General features: G+C 56.8%; 3 protein-coding genes across 30 annotated transcripts in view; 1 reads left to right on the top strand and 2 right to left on the bottom strand.

The window, feature by feature from the left end:
• Window positions 1-5765, bottom strand: part of TSC2 (TSC complex subunit 2) — a 35322-nt gene extending 29557 nt beyond the window's left edge. For 8 of the 15 annotated variants that reach the window (XM_039884952.1, XM_039884953.1, XM_039884957.1 and 5 more), the window contains exons 1-5: window positions 5644-5764; window positions 4983-5155; window positions 3662-3748; window positions 1952-2062; window positions 878-1022 (exon numbers count right to left, since the gene is read on the bottom strand). In XM_039884952.1, the coding sequence (XP_039740886.1) occupies window positions 878-1022; window positions 1952-2062; window positions 3662-3748; window positions 4983-5120 (481 nt within the window). In that variant the 5' untranslated portion in view covers window positions 5121-5155; window positions 5644-5764. Of the gene's footprint in view, window positions 1-877; window positions 1023-1951; window positions 2063-3661; window positions 3749-4982; window positions 5156-5643 lie in introns of all 15 variants that reach the window. The other 7 variants (XM_039884944.1, XM_039884946.1, XM_039884954.1 and 4 more) reach the window with 2 other exon arrangements.
• Window positions 5766-5774: 9 nt separating this feature from the next.
• On the top strand, window positions 5775-11556 carry NTHL1 (nth like DNA glycosylase 1). Of its 10 annotated transcripts, none has more exons than XM_039884967.1 (6): window positions 5775-5999; window positions 7042-7280; window positions 8006-8176; window positions 9103-9262; window positions 11178-11283; window positions 11361-11556. In XM_039884967.1, the coding sequence occupies exons 1-6, from the start codon at window positions 5861-5863 to the stop codon at window positions 11482-11484; spliced, it is 939 nt and encodes a 312-aa protein (XP_039740901.1). In that variant the 5' UTR covers window positions 5775-5860; the 3' UTR covers window positions 11485-11556. The 10 variants fall into 10 exon arrangements, with proteins under 10 accessions (XP_039740901.1, XP_039740908.1, XP_039740905.1 ...); XM_039884974.1 differs by having other exon boundaries at window positions 5808-5825; XM_039884971.1 differs by having other exon boundaries at window positions 5813-5951; window positions 7045-7280.
• Window positions 11557-12346: 790 nt separating this feature from the next.
• On the bottom strand, window positions 12347-23210 carry NHERF2 (NHERF family PDZ scaffold protein 2). Of its 5 annotated transcripts, none has more exons than XM_039884961.1 (7): window positions 22930-23210; window positions 20218-20418; window positions 14855-15034; window positions 14425-14578; window positions 14304-14347; window positions 13694-13759; window positions 12347-13478 (listed from the first exon to the last, which is right to left on the bottom strand). In XM_039884961.1, exons 1-7 carry the CDS (start codon window positions 23140-23142, stop codon window positions 13320-13322), a joined length of 1017 nt encoding a protein of 338 aa, XP_039740895.1. In that variant the 5' UTR covers window positions 23143-23210; the 3' UTR covers window positions 12347-13319. The 5 variants fall into 5 exon arrangements, with proteins under 5 accessions (XP_039740895.1, XP_039740896.1, XP_039740897.1 ...); XM_039884962.1 differs by having other exon boundaries at window positions 13697-13759; XM_039884963.1 differs by lacking the exon at window positions 13694-13759 and having other exon boundaries at window positions 22930-23204.
• Between the last annotated feature and the right edge of the window lie 2610 nt (window positions 23211-25820).

Genomic DNA, 25820 nt, shown 5'->3' with positions numbered 1-25820 from the left:
AACAGGTCAGTATGTCATGGACTCTAGAATTCACCAACCCCCAGGATGCACTGAGGGGGATCTGGAATAAGAAGCAGTAGCATTACTTCTGCATCTCACGCTCAGTGCCCCAACCCTGATGCTAGAGGTGCCAACATCACTGGTGCATGTGTCTAGAAAGCAGATTCCTGGCCCCCTACTCCCACAGAGAATCTCTCAAAGACATAAGCGATGCTTAGCTGCTAGCCAAGTAAACTAAGACAGAAAACCTGACCGCGGCCCCCTGTCAGCACCTTTCTGGGAGGCAGATCAACAGCTGAGACCCATTTCTGGGCAACAGAACAGCAAGGCCTGAGTCAGATTTACTTCTTCCTCCTCCTTCCTCTTCTCTCCCCAGTAGTGACATGAAATCTCAAGACTCATGGAAACCTCAGACCATCAGGACAATAAAGAGGAAGGCCAGCAAGGAGGAGGGCTGGAAGTCAGGCCCAGGGAATAGACACAGCAAGGAGGAAGACATGGCAAGGCGGCCCTGGCACCCCAGAAACCTCAGGGCATTCTGGGAAAGACATGGCCTGATGCCCAGACCAGCAGCACACTCTCCCTACAGCAAGGCTCAGATTACCTCCTGCCTACCTAAAAGGCACATCTAAGCCCCACTCCCCAGGGGTTCTGAACCAGCAGGTCTAGAGCAAATCCCAGGTCACTGCATTTTTAACAGGAGATTCAGGTGGCTGATCCAGGCTGCTCACAGGTAAGCAGAGCTGTGTGGTATATCACCCTCTTTTGGCCATCCCTATGAACTGCAGCACTCCCTTTGGGCCCCAGCAGTCTCCACATCCCAGATTAAGTTTAATTACTAAAGTTAGAGAAACCTCACACTCAGTGTGGCACCTACCCAGTTCTTCTTCCAAGTAGGTAATGTGTCTCCCATTGTCCGTGAGGGCCTTGAAAACTTCCAGTCTTTCGTGGAGGTCTTCGTTGGAGGGGTAATCCTTAATAGCCTTGAAGAATAGGGCCCTGAGAACGCCCAAGCGGTCCCCCTTAAGACAAAATCACGAGGTCACAGTCCTGCCAGGATCCTCTAGCTACCTGGGATTCCTGAGCAGCTGTAAGAAGTCCAGGAAGTGCAGTGGGCTCCAAGACTCCCAACTCTGGGGCCCTTTCTCCTTCCCACAGGAACTAGCTGTGAAGAACAAACTAAGAATATTGGAATGGCTTGGGGTAAGAGATCAGATGCACTGGTCATTGGCTGACTGGTGTGTGTGGAGCACCTACTATGTGTCCAGCTCTGGGCACAGGAATGAATTGGCACACAGGAGGGACAGTACAGTTCCGCCTTCCAACCCACTACGCTCATAGCCCAGGGTGGACACATTTGTGCTCACAGGACGACAATGGTCTAACCGCACCAAAAGTGACGGAGCCTCTTGGGCAGCTGGGTATGAAAGAATAGAGGAAGTGGCAGGGGTGGGAGGCAGAGCCTTCCATGCAGGAATGACAAGTGGTGGCCTGGGAAATCCAGGAACAGCAGAGATCAGCACGGCCAGTGCATGGCGAGCACAGGCAGTGAGTGCCCCAGGGTGAGGGGAACAAAGTCAAGTGGAGCAAGAACACAGTGGTTCACTTGTGCCAGGCTCTGTTCTCATCATTTTGCATGAGTTGCCTCATTTACTCCCCAAAACATCTCCGAGGAGGAAGGAGCATGAGCATCCCCTTTTATAGGTGAGGAGGTGGAGGCTTAGGGAGCTCCACTGACTCACCCCGAGTCACACAAATACAAGAGGCAATGCCAGGATGCCCACTCAGGCCATCTAGCTGCAGAGCCCCTGAGAACTACAAACCCTGTGCCTGGTGCCTTCACCAAAGACAGGAGTCCAAGTGGGACCAGCAGGAGCAGTGAGTGGGCAGCTCGACATCATCCCACACACCCATCCCAGCTCCACCCGGGAACAGGCCCACTGCCCCTTACCTGCCCCTGCACAATAGCCTTCAGCAGAGCCAGGACTGCGTGTCGGGCCTCTGGTGGCCGCTCCGGCTGCAGCAGGTCTGCAACAGCCTTCCAGAGTGCTTCCACTGCATGCTGCCACCAGCAAAGAAGGGACGGCAATTAGGGTATGCTGGCCCCCTCAACTTGGGAGGAAAAGATAGAGCAGAACAACAGGGTCTTTTGACTTAGATCTTGCACCTCTAAAGCCCCTAGCTTATGTACCTGTCACAGCCCACGGTGACCATGAACCTGACAAAGGGAATAGCATCAAGCCACTTCAAAAACTTAGTAGATCCCTTTAACCCTCATCAGGCCACAAGCTGGGGAGGAAGGAGAGCAGACAGGACAGGGGAGCGGAGCAGTCTTGGCTGCCCCAGAGATCACAAGAAGTTCCCCTGAGAACTTGCTCAGACTCTGGTAGGGAAAGTCACTGAAAGAGTCTCAGAACCAGAAGCATGACAATGGTCCCTGGGCCTGCAGCCTGACCCAGAAACTTGCTCCCTGGCTTCCCTCCGTGTAAACCCACCAGCGCAGCCACAGGCCACTCAATACTACACCCTGCCCTGACTCTTCTGCCCAGCCTGACCTGCCAAGAACTCTGGCAGACTTCTGGAATCTGCCTCCTCTAAGTCCACCCAGCCTATGGGAGAGCTGTGTCCCGTGCCCCACAGCTACCCAGAATCACCTCTCATGTCACATTCCCTTCTCTATGTTAACCATCCCAGACTCCTTTCAACCAGGGTTTTCAGACCACTCAATCTTTCCTGGGCTCACTCTTCTTAGACATGGGACTAAAACTTCTTTCAGAAGTTATCTGACCGACATTCTGACAAACTCGGGATACACTGGAACTTTCACCTCTTTTGACCCATTCATAATACTTCTAAGTCACAAAAACACAGACAGTGAGCCTGTGGACTCTTCCAAGCTTCTCAGGCTTATCTGTCTATTCACATGACGGAAGCCCAGCCATACCTCATCTTTCCATACCTATATAAGCAACTTTATGAATGCAGATGCCTATTTTCACATTTATCCTTGGTAATGTGCAGCTTGCGTGTTTCAGATGATCTGCTGAGAATGTAGTGGTCACTCTCCCCCTTAGCAGATATAAATCTGCTAGGTATGAGGTCCACATCTCTCCTGAGTCACTCACACAAACATGGGACTAGAGCAGAGGCCTGGAAGTGCTCTAATGAAAACTTCCCACTCTGTCCACAGGATGTCAGGAGAGAGCCTGGAAGCAGTTGGCTGAAATAAATATGCCTGTCTCTAAGGCTGCCTGATACCATCAACCAGACACGCATCTCCAAAAAAGACACCAAGACTGGTGTGCTTTGAATTGTTCTCTGTGAAACCATATTCTTTCCTGACATTCCTCTATTTTTCCTTCCCTTAAATTTGCAATGAGAAGACAAGCAAGCATACATATCTGTAAGCCACTACAAACCCTTTCTCAGATCTGCTACAAAAGCTTTAATCCCTTTACTTCCACCTACCCACAAGACTGGCCCTTCAGGGTTGTGCTCAGGGCATTTCCAGACACTTCCGCATCACTAAGATGAAGATTAAATTGGTGTGTATCAGTTCATTAGCAATGTTAGCTGTCAACCTTGCTCCTAGAAAGAGCCAAATCAGGCTTGTAAGCAGCCTGCATGCATCTCTTCAGTACATCAAGTGAGACAGACCTACCTCTTCGAATTTCTTCGTTTTTGCGATTTCACAAATCTGCCCTATCACCCGGATGCGATTGTTGAGGCCGCATTCAACACTTAGTTCCTGGAAAGAGATGAAAGAAGGAAAAGGGGCCCAGGCTCTGGCAACAGATGTCCTTAAATGCCAATCCCAGACCACTCTAAGAATTGTACCCACCCTGGAGACTTGCAGCAGACCTTTCTGAAACTAGGAATCACCAGTTTACTACTCCATCTCACCAAAGTGAGAACAGACTTCCTCCCCATCGATGCATATTTTTATTGAGATAAAAACCCCATCATATAAAACGCGCCATTTCAAACCAAACAATTTAATTTTTAGTAGATTTTAATTTTTAGTAGATTTAATTTTTAGTAGATAAAAACCCCATCATATAAAACGCGCCATTTCAAACCAAACAATTTAATTTTTAGTAATGCTTGTAATCACCTCCATTAATTCCAAAACATTTTCATCACCTCAAAAGGAAACTTTACACCCATTAACAGTCATTCCCATTCCTTTCTCCATCTAGGCCCTGGCAAATGCTAATCTGTCTCTACTGGTTTGCCCATTCTGGACATTTCATATAAATGGAATCACATTACAAGGGTCTTTGTAACTGGCTTTTCACTTAGCATGTTTTCAAGGTTTATCCATGTTGTAGCACGTATCAGTGCTTCATCCCTTTTTTTTTGACAAATAATACTTCTTTACGAATGTATCACATTTTGTTTATACAACTGACCCTTGAATGATGTGGGTTTGAACTGTGAGGGTCCACGTATACATGGATTTTTAAAATCTGCGTTTAAGTGGGCCTGTGCAGCTCAAACCTGTGTTGTTCAAGGATAAACTCACCAACTGATAAATATACATTTTGGTTGTTCTGAATGGGAAACTTTACAAGTGTAAAAACTCAACATTTATTCATGAGCAAAATATGGTACCAGGCATATGGCAGGGGGATTCAAACACAGACAAAAAATAAAGACTTCTCACAGGGACTCACAAATTACCAGTTAACAGCTGGCCATAACCCTAATCACCTGTGGAGACCAGTGTTCAGGCTCCATCTAATAAGTTTTCTTGACTCAACATCTAAATACTAACGCATGTGCTGAACCAAATCACCAAGATTCTGACTTCTGAATCTCCAGAAAAAAAAAGACATGTATGTTCCCATGGTACTGGAAACAGCAGCCTGGTACAGAAGGTCACCAGCAACCTATCTTCCAGAGAACTTGTTGACAGAACAAATCCAGTCTTCCTTGCACCTCCCACAGTCTAGCAGGAAAGACACTAGTAGCTCACTCACTCTCAGGATTTCCGTTGTGATGACAAACTCCGTCTGTTTGCCCTCCGCAGACCTGGGATTTGGCCTTGGAGTTCCCAGTCCCAAAAGAATCTTAAACTTCTCCTTCAAGCCTGAATCTTTGCTTGTTGGCTTGGCCATTGTGGGCAGGAACGCACTAGAGGACCCCTCTGTGCCTAGGAAACAAGCACAGAGATTTCAGGAACAACTCCACACACCTGCCCCTTCGGGTCTCCAGCTGCTGGGAACCCTAGGTCTCTGGTGGGTACCTTTTCTCCCAGAGCCCTGGGGGAGAATTCAACCGCCCCCGGCTGTCCTGGGCGGAAATAAATCTGGGAAACGCCAGGCCGCCCGCCCCTGATTCAGTGCATGGGGTGAGGGAGGGAAACTGGGGTTGAGGGTCGGCGTTTGCCATCTCTCTCCTCCCCCGTGTGAAGGACTATCGTAGGGACGCCGGTAGCAGGGACTCCCTCGCACCTGTCATGACTTAAAACCAGAGTGCTTGGAGCCCCAGGGTCAGGCTAAGGTGGGCGCGGCCGAGGTCCGCCCCCGCCGCCTCAGCACTGAGCAGGCTTGGCGCGGCTGCCTCCCTTACACTCCGCTGGGGTAGGACAAACCACTGTATAGACCACAGCCAGAAGTCGGGGCACCACAATCCACTCACCCCCTGCGCCGGCTGCGCGCCGGGCCACCCCGGCGCGGAGAAAGGAGCACACCCCCGGCCCCGAGCTGACACGGGAAGCGCGACCCGCACTTCCGGTAGCTGGACGCGCAGGGCAGCCGCAGGGCTTGCTGGAAGTCGTAGTCCTCGGCTTTGGCGAAAATGCTGGGCGAGTGTCTAGTCACGTGAGGGGGCCGCTGGGGCTGCCGGGGCCGCTGGGATGTGTTGTCGGCTGGAGTTCGGCATGAAAGCCTCTGGCATGAGGATGGTGACCCGCAGCTGGAGCCGGGAACCTGGGGCCGGGCCGCGGGGTATTGGGGAGGAGGCCGCGCCGCTCGGGAGGGGAGAGGCGGCTGCAGGTAGCGCCGCGCCCGGGCTGGGGCAAGGGAGGAGAAGAGGGAGGAGGGGACTGCAAGGGATTGGGGGCTGAGGTCCTGGGTGGCCCTCGAGGGCTCTGAGCCGCCCGGGCTGGGACCCGGACGCACAATGAGGCGGACCCGGCAGCAGCAAGCCAGTTCTTCGGTGTCACGTGCAGACCTGAGTTCGCACCTCGCGCCCTATTCCCGGGACGCAGGTGCAGGGGTCCACAGGGGCTGGATTCCAGGCGCTCACACCTCCCCACCATGTGCTGAACAAGGAAGTTCTTCCGGTCCCACTAGCCTGCCCTGGGATATTCCACTTGTGCCATTTGTGGGGCAGACCAGTCCTGTTCTCATGGTTGCTTTCCTCTTAGGCCGAGTGCCCAGGACAGCCCCAGCCAAAAGTCCTCTCCCCCTGCTAGAAGGTACCTCAGAGAGAAAACAGGAAGAGCATAGCCTTCATTTTGTCTATGCTGTAGTCATTAGGGACTTACTGTGTGCCTAACACAGTAGTGAAAACGAACAGGGCTCCTGCAACTTGTCCCGCTGGGATGTCTGCAGGATTGGCCAAAGGGGGATTCCCATAGGCATCCAAGAAACCCAGGGGTAATCCAGAAAAGGAGACCCGCTGGGACAGAAGCATGGCAGGAGGAACTGGGGCTCAGGGAATATACAGGTGACAAGGCCAGCCAGGTAGATAGAGTTTGGAGTTCATGAGTACAAGGGAAAACTAATGAGTTTTAAACAGGAAATGACACAATCCAATTCGGGTCTTAGTTCTCTGTGACAGTGTGGAGACTAGATTGGAGGGCACCAGCCAAGGCTATTACTAGAGTCCTCATGTGCTAACTCAGACTTGGTCACGGGGGCAGTGGCACAAAAACTGACCTACCCTGGAGTGCATGCTACAGAGGACAGAGCACCCCCTGCTGTAGTAGATGATGGATGCCTATCGAATGAATGATGAAGGGTGAGATAGCAGGTAGGGTGATACCCACACCTGTGGCCCCCATTGAAGGGACCCAGTGGCATTTTTTTGCAGAAGGAAGGAAAAGCCATCGCCCTATGAGACGTCAGCGGAAAGCACAAAGCCTGAGTGTGGCCTACGAAGCCTCAGATGATGAGAAAGGAGAGGGGACCGAGCTGCTCAAGGTGCCAAGCTGGGAGCCTCAGGACTGGCAGCAGCAGCTGGCGAACATCCGCACCATGAGGAGTGGGAAGGATGCACCTGTGGACCAGCTGGGGGTTGAGCACTGCTATGACCCCAGTGCACCCCCAAAGGTAGGTAGGGGCCCCATCTGAACCAGATGCTTATTTCCTCTCAAGCCTGCAGTAGGAGACAGCCTGACACCTGAATGGTCTTGGCTGGCACCCCCTCCCTGCAGGTAGCACCCCAAGAGGATGCACACCTGGGGCCCAGAGCACTGGACAGGATTGCCTGCTTCATTGTGGCCACTCAGCAGGTCAAGGGTACCTGTGGCTTGGGGCCTCATGCTCTGCCTTCTGCCAGTACAGTGCTGGCACATCGGGGCATTCAGTAATGTTTGCTGAGAGAAAAAGAGTTCCTTGCATTTCATTGGCCCGGAGTCTGGTCCTTCAACCAACCAGATTCTAAACCTAGCTCTGCCAATGGGTGACTTGACTTGGGTACATGCCTCTTTGAGCTTCAGTTTGATTATCTGTAAAACGGATAGGAGCATCATTCACAAAACAATAACCATAATAGCCAATGACTGCTGAGCAGTGACATTATGCCAGGTGCACATCAGTACACTGACAATTCATTTAAGCTTCACAATGATCCTGTGAAGCAGGTACTGTTGTTGTCCCCATGTTGCAGATGAAAAGCAGTCCCAGACCAGACCCCACCCCACCCTCAATTGGCCAAGGTAGGTGGGAGGCTGACATCCTATACATTCCTAGGTGGGTATAAGGCTTGGCTAGGGCCTGGCCCACAGTAAGCACCCTAGACCCGCCACCATTCTGGTCCCTGTCACTGGGAGCAGGTGCAGAGGTACCAGGTGCTGTTGTCGCTGATGCTCTCTAGCCAGACCAAAGACCAGGTGACAGCGGGTGCCATGCAGAGGCTGCGGGCCCGGGGCCTGACAGTGGACAGCATCCTACAGACAGATGACAGCACGCTGGGCACACTCATCTACCCTGTGGGCTTCTGGAGGGTGAGCCTAGCCTATGGTGACCGGGGCCGGGGATGCCAGTGGCCTGGGAAAGACGTCACATGGCTGAGGGGACTTGTGGGGGTGCAGGAGGCTGGTCAGACATTTCTGGCCATAGGGGTCTGGATGTGAGTTCTCACTGGAGCCTCCCGCTCCTCTGACAAGCCCATAGTGGGCTGTGCTGTGGGGCCTCCAGGCCAGGCTCTGGAACTCCTTGGCCTTTCCTGTTTGCAGCCTACCCCTTCCTTCCTCCACTCCCCGCCCAGCTGCCTGGCCCTTCCCTTCCTTGCTGAGGCTGCCCACCCACCTTCCCTTTGTTTACTTCAGGCCTCCCTAGAGTGCATCACCCCCTCCCCTCTGGAGCCCCAAGAAGCCACAAAGCACAGTGTAGCGGGTGGGCAGAACTATTGAAGGCAGTCAGGTGGGTGTGGCTGCTTCCCCTTGGCAGTGGCGTGGGCTGCAGTGTGTCAGATGGGTTTTAAATAGCCCTGTCTGCTCAGGCTCAGGATGGGAACTGCCTGGCTGGCCTAGTGGCTGGCGGGGGAGTCCCAGGCTCCAGCCTTCCTTCCTGAAATCCCAGGTGCTACTGAGCCCAGCTTCTGGCATCGCTGGCCCTGCTTAGCCTGTCTGGCCTCTGCGGGGAATGATGGGTCTGGGAGGTGGTGGTGAACCAGACCCCATACACGTGTCATTGGCCCAGACAAGTGGGAGGCAGGGGTCCAGGCCTACATTGGACCTTCTTCAGGCTGCTTGCTGCCCTTAGCTCATTCCCACCTCCTGGGGGAACAGGAGCAAGCAGGTGCCTCTGAGTGTGTCCTGGGCAGGTGACAGGCAGTTTTCTATACCTGTAGGTCTCCCTCAAGCCTTGGCCTTGCAGGGTGGGCTCCACCCCCCACTTCCAGGGCTGACCGCCCCCCCTAATTTTTCAGAACAAGGTGAAGTACATCAAACAGACCAGTGCCATCCTGCAGCAGCGCTATGGTGGAGACATCCCAGCCTCTGTGGCAGAGCTAGTAGCACTGCCAGGTGTTGGGCCCAAGATGGCACACTTAGCCATGGCTGTGGCCTGGGGCACTGTGTCAGGCATCGGTGAGTGGCATGCACCCACCCATGAGGAAGGAGGGGCCAGCTCCGAGCTTGCTGACTGCTGTCAGGGTTCCCCACATCCTGTGACCCCCAGCTCGGGTCTCCTTATCCACAACTCAGACTGAAGGGTCAGAAAGGTGTTCCCAGCATTGAGCTAGGCCTGCCCCACCCTGGGACAGATACTAATGGGAGATAGGAGGAGCTCTCATTTGCTGAGCACCTGTTTTGTGCTGGGTGCTGTGAGAGGCCCTGGGGAGGGACATCGCACAAATCCTTACCAGTGGGATAGAAACCCTGATGGGAACGCTTCCTGAGGGGGTGATAACTCAGCCAAAAGCTGCAGCAGTGAGGCAGGGATAGCCAGGCCAGGAGAAGTGTGTTCCAGGCGGAACAACATCTGCAAAGCCATAAAGTGGGAGAGAAGGCCAGAAGCAGGGGGCTCTGGAATGAGTGTAGGGAGATTGGGGTGGCATGGTGAAAGCTGGGGAACCCAGGGAGAGGAAGAAGGGGCTGGGGATGGGGAGGCCCCTTCCTGGAATTCCTTTTCTGGGTCCAGGCTTTACATCCTGGCATTGGAGGACCTCCTTGTAGAGACAGACTGTGGGTCAGGGTGTGGCTGCTTCCTAAGCTTTGTCCAGAGAGTTGGGGCTTCTGAGGCCACCACAGTAGCAGGCCCAGCCAGCTCAGAAACCAGGGCTTAACCTATGACTTCCATGTGCCCCCCCGCCCCAACCCTAGTGCTTCTCTGGGACTTCTGTATGGTGGCCAGGAGGTGGGTGAGAATCCCCCCATCTTCTGTGAAGCTGGCCCCCCCTGGGTGGTGGCTCCTTTCCTGCACTGCCTATGGGACAGAGAGCAGCTAGGGGCAGCAGCCCCAGATAGCCAGGGCCGGGCCACAGAGGAGGCGAGGGCAGAGCCTCCCCGACTAGGGCTCCGGAAGCTGCCACAGCTCCAGCAGATACTTGAGCTTATCTGGGCGGCTGTCCTTAGCTGCCCCTTCATGGAAGTGGTCTGGCAGGTCTGTGGGGAAACGGTCCCCCGTCTAGGACCCTGACAGGGGACAGGGCTTTGGAAATAGCAGATACAGGCAAGGAGTGTCAGTATGTCACCCTTTCTGGTTGTCTGTGAGCCCGGACACCCTAGGGAGAGTGGACCTCACTTCCCAGGGACTTCCCCCAGGAGAAGCCCTCTCAGTAAAAAAGCTAATCCCAGCTCTTCCCTCCACCAGGTGGGTGACCTTGGGCATGGCACTTGGCCTCTCTGAGCTTTGGCCACAAAGCAGGGGAAGCAGTTGCCCTCCTGGACTGGCCCACAAGTGTAGTTTGGCCCTAGGCTAGACCTCTAGGTGATATGGAGCACAGTCACCTGGTCACCTCCATGTTAAAAAGGAGGAAACAGGCTCAGTGACCCCTCTACCTGGGCTTTTTAGCAGTAGGGGAGGGAACTGACACAGGGACTGGCTTTCTCTTTGGCAAGCTGGAGAAGGACGCCCTGGTGAGCAGGTACCCATGCTCGTCAAAAGGAGGAGGGACTTCAGTCCAGGTGGATGACAGCTGCAGCAGGCCTGGCCATGCTCTGCACTCTCTCTGATAATGCAGTGGCAGGTGCTGGCTCTACATGCTGGGCTGAGTTACTGCCACTGAGCCTGGCACCCACAACTAGTGGCTGGGCCAGGAGGCACTGCTCCTTGCACCCCAAATGGAGGACCCAAGTCCTCTGGGTACTGGCTGCAGCCCCTGCCCAGGAGCAGGGGTGGCCTGGTGACCCACTCATGCCTATGGCCAGGACTGTGCAGGGTTGGAAGCCAGGGAGACTCAGACTCCCCACCAACCTAGGCTCAGGGTGGGGCCATGGCCAGGGTCAGGTGGTCTGGGCCTGCGAGTGTGCCACGTGTTTATCCTGCCCCATCTCCAAGCAGCAGTGGACACACATGTGCACAGAATCGCCAACCGACTCAAGTGGACCAAGAAGGTGACCAAGTCCCCAGAGGAGACCCGCAGAGCCCTGGAGGAGTGGCTGCCCAGGTGCTGAGGCAGGATGGGGATGGGGCAAGACTCCTCTCTCCCTTCCTCCCTCCAAATTTACCCATTCCTACCCACAGGAACCTGTGGAGCGAGATCAATGGACTCTTGGTGGGCTTCGGCCAGCAGACCTGTCTGCCTGTCCGTCCACGCTGCCAGGCCTGCCTCAACCAGGCCATGTGCCCAGCTGCACACAGGCTCTGAAGGCTGTATCTGTTCTGTGATTTTGCTGGGGAGCTGCAGGCTGTTCGTAATAAAGCTTGGGGGTTTGCAATAGTTGGGATCTGACTTCTTCCCCTAGGAGGTGCAGAAGCTTGCATTTGCCTGTCACGTGTGTCTGGAACAGGGCTTCCTGGAAGGCCAGGATGGGGACGTGACAATCTGAGTTGTGTACTGGGGGAGGGTTGTGTGCAAGAGTGCAGGAGCCATGACGGAGGAGATGGATCGTGGGAGCCAGCTGCAACCAGCTGCCGGGAAGTCCACTGGGGATGCCGAAGGCCTGGGCCTTTTCCCTCCCTCAGCATCTGGCTGGGGCCCTGGAAACACTCACCCCCACCAACTTGTACACTCTGAGCCTGACCTCTGCCAGGAGGCCCCATACCCCAGTGCTTACAGAGCCACCTGGCCTCCAAAGGAACACCCATAGGCCCAGGCTGGGGGCCTGACTTTTATGTGCCTGCTGGCGGGGGGTGGGAAGAGGGGGGGCAGGCAGCTCCAGAGCTGAGGTTGTGCACTAGGTGCCAGGAGCCCAGAAGGCTTCACAGGAGAGGTGCTAGCAAATGGCTAGGCCTCCACAGGCAGAGGAGATGGGTAAGAGCCCCAGAGTGTGCCAAAGAGAATGAGAAAAAGGCAAGGGTCCTAGTGGGCTTGAGAGGATGGGGGAGCATGAGCTGAGAGGAGTCGGGGTTTGGAAGCCCAGTGGAGGGATTTAGGGAGGGGAGGCTTAGAAATGAGACCCCGTGTCCAACAGCTGAGACCTGGGGAGGGAGCTGCCAGGCTGCTGCCTTCCAGCCTGGACTACAGCCTCCCCAACTGAGGGCTCAGGAAGAACAGAGACAGCCGAGGGTATGAGGAAGGCCTGTTTATTCCAAGGGCGCACATGCGCTATGGCTTACAGGGCAGACGACAATGTTGGTGGGGTTCAGGGCAGAGTTGGTAGAGTCTCCTGGGGGAGGGCTCCAGGCAGTGGCTGAGCCTAAAGCCTGGAGCCCCTCCTGGGAGAGGCTCTCGCACAGCCCCCCTTCCCAGGCCTGGGGGCTGCGGCACAGGAACAAAGGGCCTATCCAGAGGCTGCCCTCTTCAGGGGCAGAGGGGCCTCCATCCTCTGGCCCCTTGAAGAGCCCAGGCTCTGCCCCCAGATCCCTGGTATGGCAGGGACACAGGGAGCCTGACCTAAAGACCTTCCCCCAAATACCAGAGAAAGCAAAGGCATGGCTGAGGAGAAGCTTCTCCAGCCACATCTGGCCTCCCCAGCCTCACCTGAAGCTCCCACAAACAGCCTGGGCCTTCCCCTCACTCTGTCTCAGGAAGTCTCTGAGACTCCCACCCAGGATAGCTGCTGCTGAGGGGGAGGGAGTGGTGAGGAAATGGTTTGCCAAGAAAGGTTTGTTTTATTGCAATTATTTAGAGAGCGTGTCTTAGGAGGAGGGGGGGAGGGCTCTGGTATTAAGTGGAAACATGTGTGGAACTAGAGCTCTTTGAAAAAAAGCAAAACCACAAATTCCTTTAAGTCAGCAGGCCCAGGCAGAGCAGCAAAGGCCCAGCCCCTTGGGTCACGGCTGCCTCTCCCTCTCCTCTCTCTCTCTCTCACTGTCTCACATATCGGGGGCTCTCTCTCCCCAGTCTTGCTGCCATGCTCCCCTAGCACCCACCAGTAGGGGGCCAGGAGGTGGACTCACTGGGGCGAGGGCTGGTTCCTGGGTGGTGGTAGATGCACCCTCTCCAGTCCACTGAGGTTTGGGAAGCTCTAGGCCCGAGGGGCGAGGCCCAAGGTCCATGCGGGGAGAAGGCCCAGGTCCAGCAAACAGGCAGGGAGGGGCTCAGAAATTGCTGAAGATCTCACGCTTTCGGTTCCAGTCCATCTGTGGTGCCCGCTTGTTGACCCGGGTAGCTCTCGCCTTTTCCTTGGCCTCAGCTGCCGTGGGGCTCAGGTGGAGGCCACTCTCCTGAAAGGGGTCTCGCTTCCAGGTGCTGCCATCCTGGGGGTGGGCAGGTGGCCAGAGTGAGCCCTGGACCCAAGCCCCTAGACAGGTGACTCTTTCCAGGGAGCTCACACCAGAGGCCACTTGGTGGGGCTGGGGCAGCAAGCCCAGGAGGGCTTCTTGGAATCAGTGGCCCTACTGCCCAGGTTGACAGCTCCACAGACACCCACCCCAAAGGCCTTTGGTCCCCCAGTGTGTGGGTAGACACTCGCTACCTCATTGTCCTTGTCTAAGCCAGGCAGATCTCTTCGAGATGAACACGCTGAGCCACCATTGAGCTGGGAAACCAAGGGCAAGGTGTAGCTTCAGAAGCCCCGCCCAAGAGCCGTTGGTGTACATACATATACACACATACACCCACTGCAGCTGCATTTATTCTTCCATTTGGCAGCAGGCACCGAGCCTCTGCTATGCTCTAGGACCAGCCCAGGCAGGATGGTACAGCAGTGAACAGGCAGGTAGCCTGGCCCTGGCCAGCTCACTATAGGGAGCAGTTTTGATGCAGGAATCACCCACATGAGTGTCACCTGGAGACAGCTAGGGCCTGAGGACAACTCCAGGTAACCAGGCATTTTGGCCAAGGGGAAGAGCAAGGGCAGCAGCCCTGAGGCTGGAGATGCCTGCCTGTCCTGTGAGGCTGAGGTATGGCTGACCAATGAATGATAGGATCCATAGGGGGCATTAAAGCTGGGGGCGATGGGGCCAGATTGGGTGTCACAACTTTAAATATACAAAGACAGAGATCTGACAGGCCTGGGGACCCCCAGAGGTGCCCCTGCGGTCTCCTGGACCAATCCTGTTAACTTCCACCCACACTCTCACCTGGGTAGGGCTGGTCCCGTTGGTGACTGGTGATGGCAGTGGACCTGTAGGGACAGTGTGTTAATGGCTGCCCAGCACCCATGCTTCACCCCACCCCCAAGCTCCCAGGGCAGTAGCCCACCTTCCACATGCTCCTCGGTGGGTGTGACCCGCAGCCGCTTAAAGTACTCATCCGTTTCAGGGTCCACCACCAGCAGCCGCGCTTCGTCCTCCCGTGCCTTGATGCTGGCGACGACTTCTGCATGGCGCAGCCCCTCCACATTCTGCCCATTCACCTGCCACCAGTGGCATAGGGTCAGCACTGCCTGAAGGCAGGCCCCCATCAGCCCCCAGAGCTGCCCAGCCAGGTGTGGCATCAAATATTCATCAGTGTTGTCACCAGCCGCAGCAGCAAGAGGAATGCCAGCTCAGGTTCCCAGGATCTCCCCTCCTCCCGGGGAGGATCTGGGGCCCAGACACACACCTGTGATACAGGCACAGACATGCAGATGGGGACATGGGCACAGATAAACACCAGGCACCCAGCACCCTGAAGCCTCAGTGACAAGTACCTCGATGAGTCGGTCCTGGGCTTGGAGGCCAGAGTGGGCGGCAGGTGAGCCCAGGTCCACAGAGCGGATGTACTGTCCTGGCCGGGACTTGTCACTGTGCAGGTTGAACCCATAGCCCTGGGGGCCCTTTCGTAGGTGGCAGAGCCTAGGGCGCAGCTCCCTTGGGGGCCCATTGACATCCTGCAAGCACAGGAGACTCAGGGCCAAACTCTATCCAGGTCTGATCTCCCACCCCCCAAGGCCTCCAGCCCCCAGTATGCAGCACAGCAGTGGAGATGCAAGGGTGGGAGCCCAAACCCCACACTGGGCATCAGCTCCAGCCCAGTGACAACCCCAGGTCTCAGAGACAAACGCTGTGTGCCCATGCTCTAGGGGCCCATTAGGCTGCCTGTGACTAAGCTCCAGTTGTGACATCTTGGGCAAAGCCTCAGTTTTCAAACCCAAAAATGACTTCTGATGGGGCCAGGGGCCTTTCAGGGGTGTTGAGAGAATCAATAGGCTCAAAGACAGTGCTGAGCTCAGGCTAGGGGTCCTAAAACAGGCTAGGCATGACGAGTTGCCACTCACTACAGTGTCCTGTCCCTGAATGGCTGTCCCCACGGGCCCGCCTGCAAGTGCCCCCTCCCCTGCTCCCTTCCCTGAGTGCGGGGCTGGCAGAAGCCGAGGCCTGAGCAGTTTTGTTTTCTCTCCCACAGGGCTGGTGGCAGTGCTGCAGTGTTTGCTTTCACATTCCAGAGCAAGCTGGAGCTGCCCCCACCCCCTCCTCCCTTCTGGACCCAGAGACAAGGCATACTAGGGCTGGGGCAGGAGCACAGTGAGGACCGGGGGTGGGGTCTGCCCTCCCACCCATCCTGCTGGAACAGGGAGACCCATGATGCCCTGAGGGTACCCCATCCACACCCCAGAGTCCTGCCTTGCTTTACCTCTGGCATCCTGCAGTAGGGCTCTGGGCCAGGGAGCTGTGTGGGCAGGGGCCAGGCCCCAAGACCCCCACCCAGCCGGGGCCTGGGGTAGTGACCACGGTGCTGAGTGGCCAGCGGCTGCTGGTGCTCAATTAAACATGGCGGTGGCCAGAGTGGGCAGGCAGGCTGCAGCTCAGGTTTCGAGTGTGCGTGCAGGTGAGAGTGTGGCGGCTAGGGGTGCTCGCCGGGCCCCTCCCTTACCCTCCACTTTCCTACTGGTGGCTGAGGGACCCTAGGCCAGTCTGGGCTGGGCGCAGCACTAAATGGAGGGCCTCTTGCCTCTCAGGGAAGATCTCCAGGCCTTAGGCAGCTGTCCCCCTGCAGCCCAGGCCACCCTCTGGACCACTCCAGCCTCCGGACCTGCAAGCTTCTTCCGAGCCCAGATCTGACTTTGAATGCTCTGGCCTGCCAATTGATGGCCATCTAGCTGTGGGACCAAGCATGTCTTTCCTCACAGAGTGGGTGCCGTGACCCAGGCTCTGGGCCATCCTATTTATCAGGTATACCCTCTTCCTGTCCAGCCTATACCCCTCTTCTGGGACCCCTTTCCTGACCCCCAAAGCCTTTCCAGACACCCTCTGGGAACCCCCGCTGCAGGCCACCATCTGGCCCCATAATCCCAGGAACTCCAGGGACAGAGCTGCTTCTCCTCGGTCGCCTGGGGGCTCAGCTGGGCAACATGATCTGAACTGGAGGCATGAGGTGAAACCCCCAAATTCTCCAGAGTCCCACTGTACAGTCATGTGCCCTCTCCAAGCACATACACCTGGAAGTACAGGTTTGTGGCTCTGAAGAGGGTCCACACCTCCCCAGAGGTTCCTCTCAGGTACAGGCTATCAGAACACAGGTCCTAGAGACTGGCCAGGGTGGAGTAGAGCCTGAGCCAGGACTGTACACAGAAGCTGGAAATGTGACATAACCAAACCTGGTATGTGGACATGGGCCAAGGTGGCAGAGGTACATCCCATGGTGAAAGAGACCAAACATCCAAACCTACGCTTGCAAACAAACTACACAGACGCACACAGTGATGCACATATGTGAAAGGACGGCCCCATAGCATGGAACCTTGTGGCCTCTTCTCACGCCTTCTACAGTGACCTCCAGGGCGGGGTCTCTCAAGGCCCCCAAAGGGAAGAGGATTTGGGAGGGTATTCGGGGCCATGAGGCCAGGCTGAAGTCATATCCGGGTTCACGACCATACTGGCCATGCCTGCCTCAACCAAGCACAGCCGCCTCTCACCACGTAAGCCACAGATTTCTCCTCACATCTAGCCTACATCCTACTCCTTACAACTGACCAGCGTCTTCAGAGCACCAAGCCTGGCACTAGACCCTCAAGCTGAGGGGCTGCAACGCAGTGACCCGGCTGCAAGAGCAGGCAACAGTGTGTCTGGAGGGGGCGCAGGCGGACCAGCGCATTGCTCACATTCCTAGCTCGCTGCACTGGCTCAGAACACTTCCTGCAGCTTCCAAGCCAGACCCTCAGGCTCCCACGGTTCCCAGCAGGGCCGCCCCAGAGCTGGACAAGCCCTGGTCTCCCAGCCCTGCCTGTAACCAGACAAACAGGCTAGCATGAAAATACCCTGGGAGCCGAGCTGTGTCCCCCGCTCCTCGATAGTGACTCACCAGCCCCGGCAGAGAAAGGCCCCATTGTTGCTCAGGGTCCAGCAGGCTCACACCAGGGTCTTCTGAGTCCCCTTTCCTGACCCTCGGGGACCCAGGCTAAGCTGGCTGCTGGGATCCTCACTGCCCACCCTGCACCAACCCCGCCTAACCTGCACAAGCCCCTGGGATGGGCTCCGTGGAGGGGCTCCTGGGGCCCAGGCAGGTGGTGTGGCACTCCCAGAGCGGGCCATGGAGGCTGGACAGAAGTGGCAGACAGCAAGCATCCAGCTGGAGTGGTATGAGCTCTCCAACCGGCCCAGGCTGCCACCCCATTTATCTACCTCCCACTGCTGCCTGGGCTCCCCACGGATGGGTGGGGACATAGGGATTGAGTCACTTTGGGGAGCAGGGTGGTGGCTGGGTCCCCCTCCCCTGCGCAGGCTCCAGCCTGGTGCCCCCCCACCAGCTAGGTTTCCGTCCCAAGAAGGGAAGGAAGGAAGCTGCTGGGAGGCCCTGCCCTGCTCCCAGGACCCAGGGCTGGGGAGACAGAGACACAAGGGAGGAGACCCTGGCCCCAGAATAGAAGACAGTCCTGCTACAGCTCACGGGAAGCGGGAGGAAGAACAGGAGCCAAGAAACCCCCAAAGCCCTTTTGTAGGCACTGGGTCCTATGCCAAGCAGTCACCCCCTGCAAGACTTTGTCACCTCACTTTCATCCCCAGAACTAGAGGGTGGGGGCACGGTCTGGGTGCGAGGGGAAGGAGGACCCAGGGTCTGTTACTGCCCCCATGGGCTGGCACCGCTAGTTGCTTTTGCTATTTGGGGGCTGTCCCCAATCGTCACTATCAGGATCAGCTGCACTGCAGCTGCAGCCACCCTTAGCCCAGTCTGGCCCAGGGCTGAGTCACCACTGACAAGGCCCCAACAGCCCTGAAATGGAGGAGCTACCCACATCAGTGTCCTCCCTTACCCCACCTCTTCCCCTCCCATCCCTGGGACAGGAGGAAACTGAGGCTGAGAGGGTGTGAGTGGCCTGCATGGCCCTGACTCCACCTCAGTCCTTACCTCCCACAGGCACCGGGCGTGGGCCCTTCATCATGCAAACCACTCACATCCCGCCTCACTATCTACTGTCCCCTCAGAGCACAGCCCTGCATGGAAGCATTGCCCCCCACGTTCTCTGACAGCCCATGGTGGACAGAAGGTAAGCCTTGTTCTTGGAGGTCAGCCAGAGCCAGCACCTCCTTCTAATGCTCTGAGCTCAGCCAACTAAAGGGTGGGTCTCTGGCTGGGAGGAACAGGGAGACCCTGTCCCCTGGGCCTCCCCTGACCTTCTGGGGGTCCCTCTCCCCAGGCCAGCCCCAACCACTGCCAGTTGGGCCCCTCTCTGTTCCTCTAAAAATACACCCAGAGGAAGCCCCCTCCCAGGGCTTCCTGCAGCCCCAGAGCCTGAAATAGCGGAGGGGGAAGGTCCCACCCAAGGACAAGGTGCCTTGGCCACTCCGCCCTGAAGATAAGGCCCAAGGGCGGGTTTTTCCACAGGAAGGTGAACTTAGCCATTTATGTTTAAATCAATAGACAAACGCCTGAGAGGGGGGGCTCTTCCTGGGGGGTGGTGATATGCCTAGGAAAGAGTGAGGCATGGAGGGGCCAGCCAACCCATCATCCCTGAAATCACAAATATGACCCTAACACCCTCCTACTCCAGCCTTCCGTGGCCCGAGGGCAAAGTACGAACTCCAAAGCTTGGCACCATGGCACTGAGACCCCAGAGGTTCTCTGCCCTTGAGCCCAAGAGAACAAAAAATTGCAGGCCTGTGCCTTAGCTGACTTCCCCTCTGGAATGCCATCTCCCCCAGGACAGGGCCTGCAGGGTTCAGGTCACAGGCATGCGACAAAGCAGATGTCAGGGTCCCCGGCACACCCTGAAACTTCAGATTTCACATCTCCCCTGGACCCAGGCCAGTGGTTCTCACAGTGAGATCTGGGGAACCCCTAAGCTTGAATCCCACAAAGGAATTTGTTTTTCTTTATTAAAAAATAAGACGGGGTTGGGGGGAGAGAAGACATGAGAGAGAATAACATGGGGCTTTCAGGAGAGAAGAATGAGGCAGTCTCAGGCTCTTCCACCTGGCCTCCAAGTGCTGCCCAGGTAGGGCCACCCCCCAGGCCCAGCTACCTAGAAGGAAATGGAACCTGCGCCCCCCATTCTTTACCAGCTCTTCTGGCTTGGAGGGGAAGGCAAAAGAGATGTGTCCCACCCATATAGCCTGCACAATGAGCGCCCAGCTTAGAAAGTCCCCTTAGGTGCCCCCAACCATGCACTGCCCGCAGAGGGCCAGCCCCCTACCCCACAACGCCCTCACAGCACAAGCGGTCTCCTTAGACAGACACAGGAACAGAGAGACAGATAGACTCCCACACAGGCACAGAGCTGGGCGCACTCAATCCTGGGACATCCCAGCAGCTCTTCCCTAGGTTCTTCAGCCCCTAGGCAGGGAAGAGGGGCTTGTCAGAGTGACCCTCCCTAGATCAGGTGGCTCGGATGAGCATCCTGGGGAAGAGGGACAGAGACGGGGGCCAGGGACCAGACTGCCCTGATCTCACCCAGCTTGGAATAGACTGAGAGCAGAAAGGGAATAGTCAACCAGAGGCAGAAAAGGGCCCCAAGAGGTAGAAGGGACTGAAAGAGAGACTTCTGGAGGTGAGCAGAAATAGAAACTGCCGTCAAGAGGTCAAGACGGTGTTTCTGGGAGAGGCCGGGGTGGTTCCTGTGGGCAGAGCTCGCCATACCTTCTGGCCAGCCTCGGAGTTGAGGCTGCCTGCATGTATCCAGTCCCGCTTTGGCTCCCAGGGGTCATGCACAGGTGGAAGCCCTCGCTGGGCCATCTCCTCTGTGCAGGTCAGCTGCCGCCGGCGCAGCTCCTCGTCTGTCTCCTTGTCCACCACCAACAGCTGAGTCTGCCCTTCCACAGCCTTGATCCTCTGCACCACCTGGGACAGGCAGGTGGTGGTGGGTAAGCAGCCAGCTCTCTGAGCAGCACATGGACAGTGGCACCACCCAAGACTGGCAGGGCTCGTGGGTAGGCGGCTGGCCTACCAGGGGTGGGCAGCTGGACTGAGAGGCCTGCCAGCTCCACCCCCCACCCCCGGGCTCCAGCAGCTCACTCCTTCCCCTCCCAGGGCTCCTGACACTAGGGCCCAGCTGCACAGGCCACAGAGGGGTCCCCAGGCTTCAGGTCAGGATCTTCAACAGGAGGGGCCGGGAAGGTGGGTGAGGCAGCCTGTATGGAAGTGACAACAATGGTACACAGCTGAGTTTCAGGTTTTCCGCGTGCTAGTATGTGCGGCTTGCATGTGTGCCCATACATCTATTTCAAGGTCTGTCCTCAGTCTGGGTTTGAGAGAGGCGTCTCCCTGGGTGTCATCCTGGGTGTGTCTGTGTCCATTTCTGTCTTCAGTGGTGGAGCATGTAATTCTATACCCCTGCCTTCACGCCCTCCGTTCAATACAGAGCATGAACACAGACCCATTTCTGCGGTGCCGGCAGAGGGTGTAAGTCCTGGGTCCTTGTGGCAAGGCACCTACTTGGGTACCACACATGACCTGATAAGCAGGATTCAGAGCCAGCAGGTGGAGGTGGGGAGGGGCAGGTCCAACTGTGGGACAAGTGTGGCATGTGGCCATCTGTGTATCTATGCAGGTGCCTGTGAAGTATCTAGAGCACGTGGGTGGCCATGGGGCATGCACGCCAGTTTATGCCCTGCAGGGAGGAGAAGTACCCACTGCGCATTGGGGAAGGAAGGATAACACCCCCACCCCCAAAGGAGGGCAGATGGGGTTGCTCGCCACCAGCTGCCTGGCAAAAGTTGTCAACAGAGAGGAGGGTCTGAACCAGGCCCATCTTCTCCCAGCATCCTCAGTCCCTCCTCTCCTGGTGACTCTGAGAACCACAGCAGGACCCCAGCAACTTGCTGCTTCCTGATTGTGGGATCCAAACAAAGTCACTCAACATCTCCAAGCATCAGTTTTTTTAATCCGTAAGATAGGAGCTATAACTGCATGCCCTCTCTTTTGAGGCAATGGAAGGGTCCCACAGGTTTTTGTATGTGAAATTCTTAGACTACCATCCAGAGGTCTGGGATAAAGGGGCAAGGTTGGCAATGACTGTTCAACAGAGGCCAGGCACCAGCTCTGTCAGGCTTCCCTGTGGCCTGTCAAGCCAAGCCCTCTGGCCCTGACCCTCTCCCTCCTTTAGCAAATAGCCTTATCAGGTTGACATGCTGGGTGGGAGACAGGATAGCAGACAGATGGACAGATAAGAACCCAGCAGTAGAGCGGTGCTCAGCTCCCACCCCAGTCAAAGACCAGTATACTAATCTCTAGGGCCCACGGCTGGCCATACAAACAGGTCATGAATGCAAAGGTACTTGGGGGACACAGAAGACCCTAAGCAGAAGGAGTAGAAGGAGGCTGGATCTAACCCAGGTAAGTCCCCGGCCAGTGGAAGATTGACACCCCCAGGGGTCAGAACCTGCAGAGAGGAGACCCTGCCCTTCCTCGGGCCTTCATCTCCAGCTGCAGGAAGCAGGGGGCTGCAGCTGGTGATCCCTGCAGGGCCAGGCAGCCTCCAAAGAGAGGAATGTGCTGCCACCAGCAGTGCCACCTGACTCCCACCAGGACCCAGACAGTATCAGCCAAGGCATACAACACTACACTGACGACAACACACAGCCAGGCAGGTAGACACACACAGGCCTGCACTACCACACACACAGCCACCATCACGACTTATTACACACACAGCATTGGCCACACACACACATGCACATTACGACATACAGGGCACAACTCACACACACATCTAGATGTGTAGACCTGTATATTTTCACACACACAACCAAGTTCACATACACACATCTAGGCATGAAGATCTGTCCACACACACAAACCCAGGGTGCAGACGGGTATATTCACATACACGGTCCAGCACACATACACACTCACTGATGCAAGCACAGACAGATGTGTGTGCACATGGGTGACCACTCAGAGGGAACTGCACATTCACACACACCCAGTTTTGTACACATGCAGAAAGCACCAAGGGTCTTCCCCTGCACGGAGACGCCCCCAAGGTGTCGGGATCTCCAATACTTGGTACATTGAGACCAGAACAAGCCTGAAGAGCAAGAGCCAAGTTGAGAAGCCGCAGTGCGGGCTCCTCCCTGCCAGGATCCCCCCTCCGTGGTGCAGGACAGAGGTTCCTGGCGGGGGTGTGGGGGTGCTAAGAAGGAGGCCGGCGGCCGCTGTCTTCGTGGCTACTACGTCTACCACCTCCAGGAGGGGAACACGCAGGCCCTGGGAAGACCCCCTCCTGGCCCCGAGCAGGGAGCTAAGGCCTGGGCGCAGGCAACGCCGGGCTGAGTGGTCGTTGGCTCTGTTCCGCGAGCGCGGGGTGGGGACACGCTCCCGCCCGGGCCGGGACCCGGCGCATGCACCCACCTGGTGGTGCGTCTCACCCTCCACGTTGACGCCGTTGACTTCGACCAGGCGGTCTCCCGCGCGCAGCGCGGCTGCCTCGGCCGGGGAGCCGGGCTCCACGCGCCGGATGAACTGCCCGCGGCGGCCCTTCTCGCCGTGCAGGTGGAAGCCGTAGCCTTGCTCGCCGCGCACCAGGCAGCACAGGCGCGGCCGCAGCGACTCTGATGCGGCCATGGCGCCAGCTGCCCACCGGCCGGCCACGGGCTGGCCACGGCGCTGAGGGCCGCCGCCGGCAGGCAGGAACGCGGGGCAGCGCGGCCGCGGCGGCGCTCGGGACCCGGTGGCGGCGGCGGCGGCGGCGGCTGCGGCTGCGATGGGGACTCGGCGGCGGCCTCGGCGGCTAACGCTCGGTTCCCTTCGCCTCGGCTCCGGCTGGAACTCGGGCTGCGGCACCGCCCCCGCGCCGCCCCTTCCCCGCCCCCTCCGCGCTCCGCTGCCCCCGCCTTGGGTTCAAGCCTTTCTGGCCATGCCCCTATCTCTATGCTCTGTCAGCCTCGGGGGATCCTAGAGGAGGCTGCAGGGACAGGGGTCCCCTGAATCACCGGGACAGCCTCTGTCTCACCGCCCTCCCTGGCGCTAGCGCCTTTGCCTCCAATTCCAGGAACATTTATTGAACACCTACCGCATGCAGGGCACAGCACAGAGACACACTCTTAAGGTGGGGGGAGGGATGAACAAAGGGTTGTAAGACCAAAGGATCCCCACACAAGGGACAGAGGGTAACAAGTGCCACAACTCTGCCCATCCTCCTCGGGAAGCTGCACCACCACCACCACCACTGTCCACACATCTGTATCCTTCCTGCACTCAGGGCTACCCCTGCCCAGTGCAGAATCCCAGGATGATCCAGGAGGCAAAAAGAGGGATTTGAAAGTGACACGGCAGTAGCCTCTCCCTGTATACCTGAGGCCAGTGATTGGAGGACTCCCTGGCCCTCCCTAGGAGTGTTTGTATCAATCTGAGACATGTATGTCCATTAAACACTCCCCCCATCATCCCCTCACTGTGCCAAGACCCTCACTTATGATCCTGCTTATCCCAGACCTGGTCAGTGACTGAAAAGGTGGGGGAAGGATATATACTTGTTTGGGATGAGAGGGTCTTTTCTACTTCCTCCTGACCTGGGATGAAATGTGTTAAGGATTTTGGCCTCTGAGCTCTGGCCTGCGGTCAGCACTCACAGGAGCTGTTTCCATGAGCAGGAACCTTTGTATCTCCCCTCCTCTGCCTAAAGCTCTCCCCTCCAACCATCCTCCCCCTTTCCTAGCCTCTACCTCCTCCCAGTATGAGTGCCCCCTTTCCCCAGCTGGACACGAACCACAATGAAGAATCATTTATGCTTTGTCAGTGCCTCCAAGTGCATTTAACTTGGAACAACCCTAGGGGGCTCAGGCCATTTTACAGATTATAAGACTGAGGTTTGGTGAGGAAAGAGACCCATTCCAGGTTCCCCAGCTCCTCTCGTGCCAGGGCTGTGAGAATCTTAAGTCCACACTCTTCACAGCCTCAGATACAGAAGACAACTAGTTGCAGGCTTCCCCTCAGTCTACCCCCTCCCCAACCTGCCCAGTCCCTCTTCCTCCCCCTGCACATACCTGGTCCTTGGGGGGTCAAGTATAGCCAGCCCAGACAATCCCCATGAGGAAAGAAGCAGACTCGGCTCAGGCCCAGTCCTTGCTACTTCGGGCTCTCAGCCCTCACCCAAGCAAAAGGCCTACCTCTGGGCAACCTCCTGGGCCGCAGCCCCTTGGGTGTCCACACCCCAACGGCTGCCCCTAAAAGCCACTTAGGCCAAAACTTCATGGCTGCTCCCCTACCTCCTCCTCTGAGTTCCTGGCTGATGCTGCAGTAGGCTCCTATTTGGCTAGCCACCTCTATCTGTCTGTTTGCTTGTCAAGAGACTGCCTGTCTGACTTGTGGCTGGCCTCCCTCGACCCAGCTTGGTGCTGCTGCCCCAGGAGGCTGTGAGGATGGGCACAGGCAGGCAGGTCCACCATATACCATCCCAAGGGGTTATCCCGTAGTAACCAAAATCACCCAGGACCTGCCGGACTGTAGCTTTGGGGCCACACCAGAGTTTAGGGAGGTGGCTGGATGGGAGACCATCAGAGAAGGTAGGGTCCCCTGGTCCTCTGGGTTTGAGGATCTTATTCCTCAAATATCTTATCCCTAGAACAGCTGTTCCTGGTCAGCCTTGGGCCCTTTCGCCTTCCACAGCCCAGGACGAGGCCTGTGCGTGAAGAAGGAAGTGGAAGGGAACAGAACACAGCTGGAGGGAGGGGTAACAGGGCATGTGGTCACAGCCAGGGGCCAGGAACAAACACTGCATCCCAGAATAACAAAGGAGACCCCGAAGCCAGGAAAGGACCAAGGAAGGTAACGGAGTAATGAAAGGGGTGAGTAACAAAGGAAGTGAGTAACAAAAGAAGTAGGTAACAGCAACAGAATAAAGGCCCAGGGAAGAACTGCAGGTAAAAATTCCGAAGGGGGAGCAGGAATAAGTGAGAGGAAGCAGGATCAGTGTGGAGGACCTGAAGTAACAGCCATGAGGAAGGGCAACCAGCAGCTCTCCTGGGCAAACTCTCTCTTGTCACTTTCTCCAGCCTCGGGCCTCGGAAGCTGTGTTGGAGGCGATGGAGGTGAAAAACACAGAGAAAGAGGCAAAGGCAGAGGCCCAGGAGTGTGGACTGAAAGGTGTACAAGGGCTGTGAGCTGTTTGGGGTCGCTGGGGAAGGGTTAAGGGAGGTAAGAGATGAATCCTGCAGCAGGCCGAAGGAAGTCAGATGAGAGGTGGTCTGGGTGATACCCACACCCCAACTCCTCACCCCACTACCGCCATTTATCTATGCAGG

This window comes from Pteropus medius, unplaced genomic scaffold (assembly GCF_902729225.1).
Source record: "Pteropus medius unplaced genomic scaffold, Ma_sr-lr_union100, whole genome shotgun sequence".
NCBI lineage: Eukaryota > Metazoa > Chordata > Mammalia > Chiroptera > Pteropodidae > Pteropus > Pteropus medius.
This window is presented reverse-complemented; position numbering and strand designations above follow the sequence as displayed.

Coding starts and splice junctions, on each gene's coding strand:
- NTHL1 (XM_039884966.1), top strand. CDS start 5,861: ATGTGTTGTCGGCTGGAGTTCGGCATGAAAGCCTCTGGCATGAGGATG. Junction 8,177..9,102: donor ACCCTGTGGGCTTCTGGAGG/GTGAGCCTAGCC, acceptor CTAATTTTTCAG/AACAAGGTGAAGTACATCAA. Junction 9,263..11,177: donor GGGCACTGTGTCAGGCATCG/GTGAGTGGCATG, acceptor ATCTCCAAGCAG/CAGTGGACACACATGTGCAC.
- NHERF2 (XM_039884961.1), bottom strand. CDS start 23,142: ATGGCCGCATCAGAGTCGCTGCGGCCGCGCCTGTGCTGCCTGGTGCGC. Junction 13,760..14,303: donor ACGGGACCAGCCCTACCCAG/GTGAGAGTGTGG, acceptor TTGGTTTCCCAG/CTCAATGGTGGCTCAGCGTG. Junction 13,479..13,693: donor TAGACAAGGACAATGAGGTA/GCGAGTGTCTAC, acceptor GCCCACCCCCAG/GATGGCAGCACCTGGAAGCG.